The sequence below is a fragment of the Trachemys scripta genome, chromosome 1 (genome assembly GCF_013100865.1).
Source record: "Trachemys scripta elegans isolate TJP31775 chromosome 1, CAS_Tse_1.0, whole genome shotgun sequence".
NCBI classification, from domain to species: domain Eukaryota; kingdom Metazoa; phylum Chordata; order Testudines; family Emydidae; genus Trachemys; species Trachemys scripta.
Window position 1 is genome coordinate 247,754,893 of NC_048298.1, and position 12,086 is coordinate 247,766,978.

The 12,086-nt window shown below is 38.3% G+C and overlaps 1 protein-coding gene across 1 annotated transcript in view; it reads left to right on the forward strand.

Annotated features, from left to right (window-relative positions):
* Window positions 1–12,086, forward strand: part of NALCN (sodium leak channel, non-selective) — a 268,079-nt gene that overhangs the window by 60,852 nt on the left and 195,141 nt on the right. The window contains exons 2-4 of the mRNA XM_034758207.1: window positions 2,150–2,292; window positions 2,412–2,516; window positions 5,217–5,303. Coding sequence (XP_034614098.1) covers window positions 2,150–2,292; window positions 2,412–2,516; window positions 5,217–5,303 — 335 coding nt within the window. The remainder of the gene's footprint in view (window positions 1–2,149; window positions 2,293–2,411; window positions 2,517–5,216; window positions 5,304–12,086) is intronic.

Consider the following 12,086-nt stretch of genomic DNA (forward strand, 5'->3'; position numbering starts at 1 on the left):
TACTGTTTTCATGTATTTCTTCAGATTTTTCTAATTCCTGTCTCAAATAGTCTTTTTGCTCTGCAGTAGAGAACGCACAATCTGAATTACTGCAGGTAAATAGCAAACTGGATTAAAAAGTCAGGCTTGAACAATTTTTAAGAACTTTGGATAGAAGGTTGGCATTCCTGGAAGTGTGCTAGTGAACACGTGCCCAGAATTAATATTTATCATTCTGATCTTCTGATTTCACAATCTGACTGCATTTGATTTTTAGACATTAGCAAAAATTCTCTCAGTTAAATGATTTTGTAAATGAATATTTTATATAAATGATCTTAAAATTCAGTGAAAGCTTCTGCACCGACTCCCTGCCTTTTGCACCACCTGGCTGTTTGTTGGGGAGAACCAAGCGTAACTAGGTGCTGATCAAGTATAATGATAATAGCAGCACCAGCTCAGTGTTTCCTAATAGAATATTTTCTTAGAAATTTATTGTGATCGGATCTGAATCAGGAGAAAACTAAATATGTAACTGGCAAAAAACCAACAACAACATATCCTCTATAATAAAAATGTGGATCCCTATCCCACAATGAGTTTATTATGAATGGGCCCCTCATAGCCTTAAATGGGGCTCTGTGTAAGGGCAGGAGTCTGCCTGAATGAGGCTCATTGCAAGCTCATTATTATTATTTGTATTGCAATAGCACTTAAGGTCTCCAGTGATAGACCAGGACCCCACTGTGCTATAACAAAAATATAGTCCTTGCCCCATGTAGCTTGCAGTGTAAGTATAAGACAAAGGACAACAGCTGTATACCAGGGAATCCACAAGATAATAATGATACAAAACTGGTCAGTATGAAAGGCAATGGCCATAGTTTTGATTTCAGATAACCAGCTTTCTGATTGATCAGTTATCAGAAGGATAAATACAAACCAATATAATGAAATACATTTAAAAAAATAACCCAAGGCCTTGATCCTGTAGTCCCTTCTCATGCAGAAGGAAGGGTTGCAGGATTGTGTCCCAATATAAGAAAAATATTTGGAGCTATGTTTTATAACAACATAAATTGGGCATTTGGTACCAAATTCAGCAAGCATCTTAAACAGATACATAAATAGGACTACTTTTTTTCATTTTTAAAATTATGCACATGCTTATATTGCTTATTGTGAAGGGAGTGATCTGGTTGACTAGCAATGGCTCTAGTCATTCAAGTATCTGACATAATTGCATATTTAAGAACTCACTGGCCAATTTACTTCCTTAACATCTAGCTTTTAAACTGCTTTTCTTTCTTTCTTTCTTTTTCTCCACCCATGAAATCTCCATTCCATAGAAATGGAATCAGAAAGGCTGCCAGTAGCTACAGAAGAGCGTGAGTGCTCTCCTCTTCAGATTTCAACATTTGGTTGTTGATGACAAGCACAAGAGTCAGTTTGCAAAAACTGGCTGCACACTTACGGATGCACTTGACTCCTAAAGTTTGTAGTTCCTTAAAATTGGAAAAAAAGAATAACTTTTAGCAATACATTTTTAAATCACATAAAAACTTACGACTTTCCAATCCACCCCCTATTCTCCAAAGACTGAATAACTTTAATTTTAAAATGCTTTTGAAAAGCATTTCCTAAAAGCAATAAGACAATTAAATTAGTGTGGCTGTAATAGATATGTGTACTTGTGCAGTGTTCAAATGCATTTGGGTAAATACTTGAGTATGATTACCTGTACCAGTTTAACCACATACCTTGTTGTATATTGTTGATTACCTAATTTATATTTGCTTTATTAATGCAAATAAATTCAAACACATTTCTCCTGCTGGTCTAACAATCCTGATGGTTTAATTCAAATTTTCTCACAGATAATACTGAGATTACTCACAGTGGGTCGAGTTCTGCCTTTGGAATCATTTGCACATTTCCCATTAAAGTGATCCACAGTGTGTATGTATCCAGATGGTGGATGTGGAACACTGTAATGTAAAAACAATTTAGATACAATCCTAAGAAGAAACAACATGCAAGTGTGCATGAAGAGCAACATCTTTGGGGGGACTTTTACCCTTTACAGAAAGGAAATGGATGAAAGATGATTGCTTGCAGATCTTGAAAATGTTTATTTTTTATTTAAAATATTTTCATTTTTCATCAACAGGCACAAGCATATTTACCGTTTATGAAGCTGCTTCTCAAGAAGGCTGGGTGTTCCTTATGTATAGAGCAATTGACAGTTTTCCCCGATGGCGTTCATACTTCTATTTCATCACCTTAATTTTCTTTCTTGCCTGGCTTGTTAAGGTACTGAACAATTTGTTCTTTTAAACCTGCCTGGAATATAAATCATGTTCAACTGAATTTCTGCTCTTTTCCACCTGCTGAGCTTCCTGGTAAGCCTTTGCTTTTAATTTTTCTTGTAGAACGTGTTCATCGCTGTCATCATTGAAACATTTGCTGAAATAAGAGTGCAATTCCAGCAGATGTGGGGGTCCAGAAGCAGTACTACTTCAACAGCTACTACCCAGGTAGAGTTCTGATGTTATAGCTCTGAATACTGAGATATTGTTTGCGTACCTCTGTTTATAATTTATTGCAGAGTAGTAAACCAGAAATCCCTGCTAGTTATTGCCCATCTCAGTACATTCTGTATTCTAGAGTGTATCATTCAAATTGGGTATCTTAAAAAATATAATATAAAAATATAGTAGAGAATAATCATGCCATCATTAGTGGGCATATCTTGCTATATACTGTACACACTGCCCATTTGTCCATCATAATTAGAGATAGAATGATTCCTTTTTATTTTTTGTTTGCATATAATATTAGGGTTTTGGAATTTGGGCTCTTCCCGCCGTAGCCCCAGAGCTGGAGGAGTTCTGTGCCCCACACTGATTATAAGGTGTATGTGTGTGTGTACCCGTGCTTACCCCCCATGTGCACACCCTGTCCAGACTATAAATGTCTGCTGCATCATCACAGTGGCTATTTTAAGTACAGTAACTCCTCACTTTAAGTCGTCCCGGTTAACGTTGTTTCATTGTTACGTTGCTGATCAATGAGGGAACATGCTCATTTGAAGTTCTGCAATGCTCCACTCTTACATTGTTTGGCTGCCTGCTTTCTCCACAGCTGGCTGCCTCCTTACACTCCTCCTCCCAACAGTGCCTCCCGCTCGCCAGCAGACCCCGCGGATCAGCGCCTTCCCCCTCCTCCCCTGCCTCCTGCCTGCGGCAATCAGCTGACTTGTGGTGTTTCGGGGAGAGGAGCGAGGACTGGGTGCGCAGGCTCCCCCTCCCTCCCCTGCCTCCTGCCGGCAGCAATCGGCTGGCTTGCGGCGTTTAGAAGGGAGGGGAGGAGCAAGGATGCAGCGTGGGAAGTAAAGGGCGAGGGCGGGGGGGGGGGAAGAGGCAGGTCAAGGATGGGTGTAAATCTCTTCCAAAATTATTTTGTTTAATATTTTCGATTATAACTCTGGAAATTCTTGTTATCCATATGAATGCCCAGTCCTTTAGTGAGTCCTGCTCATTTCTTGGCCTCCATGATATCTTGTGGCATTGAGTTCTGCAGTCTAAGTGCAATTTGTGTCAGAACATTTTTCTTTTTATCAGTTTAAAATTTGCTCCTTCACATTACTCCTAGCAGGACATACTTTTTCACACAATCCACACTTTGCCTATGAAATTCATTAGTATAAGGTTATTGTTGAGACCACAATCTTAGCTGAAACCTGGCCTAGTCCAAATGTAATTCTGGGTGAAGATGATTCACACCAAACACATCAGTGTACAAATCAGATCTGGGTTTAGTATCTGTCACGTCCCTAGTTAAAATGCCACAGCCTCTGTGAATTAACTAGGGTCTATGACAGAAAAGTCTCTATGGGGAAACTCTAGAAGCAGCCACATTTGGGGAAAATAGAAACACTAAGGATAATGTCATCAGACGAGAAGAACATGATCACATTAGGTATGAACACCATCATATCATAGAATAAAAATAATTTGTGGACTGTAGACAGGTTAATGGCTATCTTGTTCCAAAAAGTTATGTGACCTGAAACACTGACATAATGGGAATCTAGTTTAACAGACTATAAAAAAAAATTATTCTACTGTTTCTGTATTAGTCGGAATTGTCTAAAGGAACCTTTCCAATACAAAGTGCCATATAAAAATGTACCATATTTCTTGTTTTGGCATGAAGTGACTTTGACAAAATTTTCTTCTGTACTTTTGCTGTATGATTTACTTCATTTGTCCACTTGACAAATCAGTTAACTTGTGCAGAATATTAGTCTACTACTGATCAAAGAAAATTGACCCTCAGGTATTTATGGGCTGCTGAAGTAAGTGGTATAAAGGGAGTTCTCTCAGATGATGAGTAAAAAATTAGTGTACCTCATTGTCTACACAGGAACACATGCGCATTTTCTGTTAATGGCTTTCAGGACACGTTTCCTATGCCAATCAACCTACATCTTTTTATGACCTATTGTTAAAAGCCATTTTATATAGATGTTCTGTTTTCTAAAGGCTGGGGGGAAATCCTGGCCCACTGAAGTCAATGAGAGTTTTGCCAGTGATTTCAATGAAGCCAGGATTTCACTCCACATTTTTAATTATACCACTGAATCGTCAGAGTAACTACACTGAACTGTTATGGAGTTACTGTGGACATGCAGTGTAACAAAGATCAGAATCTGACCCTTGGTGTAAAGTACTTTTGTCGGTAAAAGGGCATGCTGTGATTTATTACTGTTCCCTTGGTGTAAATCCCAGAGAGTTCTGCAAAAGACCACAATGAAACCTGCTTTTAACAAGAATGTAAGATGGCTGGGTTTCTTCTAAAGATGCTGAATAGATGAGGAGCTTTGTTCTGAGAGATTCTACAAAACAAATAGTGCTGAACAGATCCACTCTGAACTCATTAGTAAAATTAGCACTAATATATTTGGACCAATTATTAGGTAGATGGAATGTGGCTTTTCATATTATCTGAATGAAATTCGGCACAGTAAAAGTTATTATTCGGGCACAATTGTTATTAAAATAGGAGAATGGTGAGATCTATTTTGCGTATTCTCTAACAATAAGAACCATTTCCCTCTTTCTTTAAGAGCGCAGAGATCAGAATGTGAGCAGATCCTAAGCAAAATATATCAAAAGCTTCACTTGTATTTATCATTATGTAAAATGCGTCTGACAAGTATTTTCTCCTTCAAGATGTTTCATGAAGATGCTGCTGGAGGATGGCAGCTAGTGGCTGTTGATATGAATAAACCCCAGGGCAGAGCTCCAGCATGTCTACAGGTATGCTACTTTTTTTTAATAAATCAATCGGTGTAAACAGTAATGTGTGAATGTTGGCTTAGAGTGGCTGTTGGTGAGAAATTACAGTTGTAATAGTATTAATCATGAATTGCCTTACATTTCTTGGTTATTTACCAAGTCATACTGCATGTGCTCATGAAACGTAAAATCAGCAAAGAAAGCAGTGTGGACTTCATCCCAAATTATAAGGCATTTTACAATGTTTGTCTAGAAAAGTACATTCTTTATAAAGGGGCTGTCTGATGTTGTCATTTTAAAAGAAGGTTTTAAAAATATCATTTTATTACCTTAAATAATTTAAATAATCCTTCTTTACCTCCACATCCTTCCCTACAAATCAATCCCACCCATGGGTTAGGTGTATAATATGCCCAGTTATTGACCCCAAAATACAATATTGTGCACTAAAAAACATGGGCCAAATAACATACTCAACACAGAAATACTTCAAACCCATTTTCAACTTAAAAATATGATTAATAAAGGGAGGCAGTAGACCTAGATTCAAATTAATACAATATTTTAAATGTTTAATTTTTATATTTTTAGTTTTACATAGATGGATTAATGAAAATCTATCTTACTCAGCTCTGACATAAATCCAAAACTAGGATAAAGGATGTTTATAAATCAAATTTTCCATTCACAGAACAATGTAGAGCAGTAGTTCTCAAACTAGGGCTGCCACTTGTTCAGGGAAAGCCCCTGGTGGACTGGGCCGGTTTGTTTACCTGCCGTGTCTGCAGGTTCGGCCGATCGCAGCTCCCACTGGCCGCGATTCGCCGCTCCAGGCCAATGTGGGCTGCAAGAAGCGGCGTGGGCCGAGGGACGTGCTTTCCATTGGCCTGGAGTGGCAAATCGCGGCCAGTGGGAGCCACAATCGGCCGAATCTGCGGACGTGGCAGGTAAACAAACCGGCCCAACCCGCCAGGGGCTTTCCCTGAACAAGCGGCAGCCCTAGTTTGAGAACCACTGATGTAGAGCACCACAAAGTTTTATTTATAACTTTCAGTCTTGCATGATAAGGAATGACACTTGTCAGTGAGCCTGCCTTACTTCAGAACACAACACCAGAAACACTACAGCAATCAGAATAATATGATCTGTGCCTTCCATGCTATGGTTATTAAAGTATGTTTAGTATGTGTACAAGCTGGCAGGGTATGCACTGATGTACGTCTCCTGGCAAACACCTTTTACCATGAGTTCAGGAAAGTTGCACATTATTAAAGTTGGACAAGCTTGTCACACTGTGGTGTGATATGTCTGTCACTCATGGCATATCTCTTAATTGTTCCAACAAAAGGAATGTAAATTCTTGATGTGTGGCAGTATCTAGCCTACCAAAGCATCATCTGCACTATGTTCTTATCGAGTCATAGATTCCAAAACCAGAAGGGACCATTATGATAGACTGACCTCTTGTATAACTCAGACCATAGAACTTCCCCCAAATAATTCCAATGGAGAATCCACCATGACCCTTGGTAAATTGTTCCAGTGGTTAATTACTCTCAGTGTTAAAATTTTTTAAACTTTTGTCCAGTCTGAATTTGTCTTGCTTAAGCTTCCAGCCATTGGATTGTTATAACTTTCTCAGATAGATTGAAGAGCTCTTCGTTAAATATTTGTTCCCTCTGTAGACACTTATATAGACTGTAATCAAGTCACCCCTTAAACTTCTTTTTGTTAAGCTAAATAGATTGAGCTCTTGGAGTGTCTCCCTATAAGGCATGTTTTTTAATCCTTTAATCATTCTCATGGCTCTTCTCTGAACCCTGTCCAATTTATTAACATAATTTTTAAATTATGGGCATCAGAACTGGACAGACTATTCCAGCAGTAATCACAGAAATGCCAAATACAGAGGTAAAATAACCTCTCTACTCCTACTCAACATTCCCCTGCTTATGCATCTTGGGATCGCATTAGCTCTTCTGTCCACAGCGTTACACTGAGAGCTCATGTTTAGCTGATTATCTACCACAACCCCCAAATCTTTTTAGAGTCGCTGCTTCCCAGGATAGAATGCTTCATGCTGTAAGTATGGTCTATGTTCTTTGTCCATAGATGTATACATTTACATTTAGCCATAATAAAATGAATATTGTTAGGTTGTGTCCAGTTTACCAAATCACTCTGAATCTCAACTTTCCTCTTCATTATTTACCACTCTCCCAATTTTTGCATCATGTGCAAACTTTATCAGTGATGATTTCATGTTTTCTTACATGCCATTGATACAAATGTTAAATAGCTAAGGGCCAAGAACCAAACCCTGCAGGACCCCATTGGAAACACATGCTCTTGATGACAATTCCCCTTTTACAATTACATTTGGAGAACTATCGGTTAGCCATGAAGACCTATCATTTCTCAAGTGATAATCGCAAGTGGTGGTGAAAATGTAGCCAAACTGATGGTGAAAGCGCCATTGAATGGAATTTCAAGATAGTATCTGACTTGCTTGTTTCATCTTTGTCTAATTACTGTGGTGCTGCATATTATTTGTTTTCAAGAGTCATGAAAGCACATACATTGCATTCCATTAAGTTGGAACCTCATGCTTTAGCTGATGCTGTAGCTTTTTTACTTTTGCAATTCAGATAATAGTTTTCTTTTGACAGATTGATACGACTCTATCCTATCAACATCCAGCTGATTTTCAATTATATATTACCTTGCTGGAGGTCAAAGACAAGCAAAAATAAACAATGCACAAAATTGTCATTTATAGTGTAGTACTGTCCAAATTGGGTCAAGTTGCTTTCCAAACACACAGGAAAACACAATCCCTGCCTTAAAAAACATGCATTCTAAAAGTCTGATAAATTCATGCATATATATTTACTTTATGATGCAGTACTTTATGTAATTGCATCATTGCTTAAATAAAAATATAATAGATTTTAAGTAGGTCACACATCTAAAGGTTGTCGCAACTTTTGCAATATATTCAATTCATTCATTGAGTCTGGAGTCCTTAATGAGAGACGTATTTGTTGTTTATTTGGTTTTGTTAGGGTTTTTTTCCACATTTCTTAAGAGACATATAAAATGTTGTGTGTGTATATATAACACCCATGAAAGGATTAACCTTTTTTTAAGGGTATTTTCAGCCAATGAAGATTCATCTGAATATATAATATTTCTATCTTGACATTTATTGGCTAAGTATGCTGTCACTCAGTGTACTGATAGGGGTAGAGTTCTTGGGAAAGGTTAGTGAAGATTTTCTGTATAATTTGAGTTAAATTTTGTAATAAAGATTTTGTTAGGTTTTCTTAATTCTTCTCTGGGGTCTTTAAATATTATTACTGCAAACACAAAGAATATGGTACTCTTTCAACAGTTAGGACTGTGTTTTGATAAAATTCCATTTATTCATTCACTGATATATTTACATTCTGCCAGTTTTTGTATGCAAGCAGAAAATAGTTTACAAAGTAGAGAATCAAGAATTTAGGATTTATCTCCTCAAAAGTGCACTTTGTCTCAGAGGGGAGGAACTGGTCCAATGGATGGGCTACTAGACTGGGTCTCAGGAGACCTAGGTTCAGTTCCTCAATCAACCATAAATTTCCTGTAGATTGTGGATAAATCGTGTAATCTATAAAATGGGGAAATTCTTCCCAACCTCACACAGGTCCTGTGAGAATTAAATCTATTAATAATCATGAGGTGGTCAGGTATTACAGTGATAGAGATCACATAAATAGCCAAATATCTGTCTCTAAATAGAGGAACATAGGAAAGATAAAGAAAGTTCTTGGTCCACTGAGTTTCTTAGTGAAAGGACAGAAGTGTGTAAGAATAAAGCACTAGAGGTAGGCCAAGGATGGTGAGTTTTTAGCGGCGCTTTTAATTTCAGAAACTCCCTACTCAATTTTCTCAAGATTTTCAGAATGGATAGAAATTGCCAATGAGACATAACCCCCATAAGAACATAAGAATGGCCATACTGGGTAAGACCAAAGGTCCATCCAGCCCAATATCCTGTCTACCAACAGTGACCAATGCCAGGTGTCCCAGAGGGAGTGAACCTAACAGGTAATGATCAAGTGATCTCTCTCTGCCATCCATCTCCACCCTCTGACAAACAGAGGCTAGGGGCACCATTCCTTACCCATCCTGGCTAATAGCCATTAATGGACTTAACCTCCATGAATTTATCTAGTTCTCTTTTAAACCCTGTTATAGTCCTAGCCTTCACAACCTCCTCAGGCAAGGAGTTCCACGGGTTGATTGTGCGCTGTGTGAAGAATTTCCTTTTATTTGTTTTAAACCTGCTGCCCATTAATTTATTTGGTGGCCCCTAGTTCTTATATTATGGGAACAAGTAAATAACTTTTCCTTATTCACTTTCTCCACACCACTCATGATTTTATATACCTCTAGCATATCCCCCGTTTGTCTCCTCTTTTCCAAGCTGAAAAGCCCTAGCCTCTTTAATCTCTCCTCATATGGGACCCATTCCAAACCCCTAATCAATTTAGTTGCCCTTCTCTGAACCTTTTCTAATGCAAGTGTATCTTTTTTGAGATGAGGAGACCACATCTGTATGCAGTATTCCAGATATGGGTGTATCATGGATTTATATGAGGGCAATAAGATATTCTCCGTCTTATTCTCTATCCCTTTTTTAATGATTCCTAAAATCCTGTTTGCTTTTTTGACTGCCACTGCACACTGCGTGGATGTCTTCAGAGAACTATCCACGATGACTCCAGGGTCTCTTTCCTGATTAGTTGTAGCTAAATTAGCACCCATTGTATTGTATGTACAGTTGGGGTTATTTTTTCGAATGTGCATTACTTTACATGTATCCACATTAAATTAATTTACCCCCATTTGGGGTTTTGCTTTTGACTTGCAAATCCACCCTAAAATAACAGCATTGTTGCAACATTAACTACAGGCAGTCTTCACCTCTATATAATGACTTTTTATTGCATTTTTCTTTTCATTGTCCCCAAAGATAACCTGTGATCCCCAGTTATTTATTTTCATTCATTCCCATGAATGGCATTGATTACAAATACCGATTTTTTTTTTTTTGGTCCCAGAAAAATAATTGTTATTATTTCCATTTCGACATGAATCATTTGTCATAAATGCATGCTGAGGAACCCACTTTCCCAAATTATTTTGCTGCTGTTGTTGATACTGTTTTAATAGATTTAGGTTTATTATAATTTCCTGCCTACCATGAATTACACCTACCAACATACTGGGAAGTTCTCAGTCTCATGGATACCAAAAGGTTGAACATGAGGTGCCAGAAAAGTCTTTTTTTTTAACTCTAGAGGTGTAACGGGAATAGCACTAGGGCCACTGTTCTAATTTAACAATAAGCATTTGCTATAAAAAGGAAAGAGGGGAAAAAACCATTTTACACTCTATACTATTACTGCTGTAGTCAAATTCCCTAAATACTGGCTGGTCCTCTGTGTGTCACTTTGGACCGGAAATCATCTCTCTCTTATTCAATCTATCCCTCATGATGCAGCTAAAATAATCTCCTATTCCTGCGGTTCTGATCATGCCCTCTCTACCCTTTGCTGGTTTCCTATCTTTCCACATCAAGTGTAAGCTCCTTGCCCTCATTTTCAAGATACTACACAATTCTTTAATACATAGACATATACACAATATAACAATATTACACAGCACAAGACAACAACTCTTTTGGAAAAAGTTGTTATTAGAATGTTGATGTTTCCTTTGCTCTGATTGATCAGAAGTATTTAGGAGTTTTCTATTCCTTGTGATCCCATTTTTATTTTCAAGTCATAACCCATGATGGTCTATACTTTAATTTTGTGGTACCCATAACACATAGATTGAGACCAAAATGGTTAAAAATGCTGGACATTATGGGAAGCATTTGATAAATATTTCGAAAAATGGAAATACCAGCCATTTTCTCTTCCTGGGTGGGATTGTGGGAAGGGGAAATGCAGCCAGAGTAGAAGCAACTCTCACCCTAAGGCTGTAATAGCAGCGATGCTGCAGAATGGTGAGGTGTGTGTGTGTGTGTGTGTGTTGGGGGTAGGGGGCGGGATTCCTTTGCCTGGTATAACTGTTAGAATCGGGTGGGGGAAAGAGAGAGAAATGAAAAGTTAGTCTCTATTAAGTAGAATGGGCCTCCTGTGGCAGTGAGGCTGTCAGTTGGCTATTTTCTCCTTTGCTTACTGATATGGGAGCATCCTGACCTCATTTTCTACAATGGTTGTGTGGGTTGGAGAGAATGCTTTACGTTTCCCTTAGAGGAAATTAGAAGAAATTCAGCACTGAGCAATGAAAATGATCAGCGGTCTAGAAGGATCAACTTTAGGGAAGAGGCTAAAGGAGCTGTTTGTGTTAGGGGATGTCTCTTACTTTGTGTTTGTCTACTCTTCTGTATAGAGAGGCCATGACTGTAAGAAATTAGTGCCAAAAAACCTTTCATGCCATGTGAATGAAAAGTTGCTCTACACCCGACATGCCTAACGCAAACCCACAAAAGCAAGGAAATGAAAAGTCATGGTATCTAACATGATATACCTTTTACTCCTCCACCCAAAGATGCACATGTGACCACGACAACAACCAGCATATAGACAACATATTTCTACCTTAACTCTGCCCCAGTGGGGAGGGCATCCTGGCAGCATGCCCTTACCCAAAGTGCCCACCAGCATCAACAGCCAGATTTTTTCCAAACTAGCTGTTCTGCACTGCTCTGAAAAATCACACCAACTCATGCTTGGGGAAGTGGGT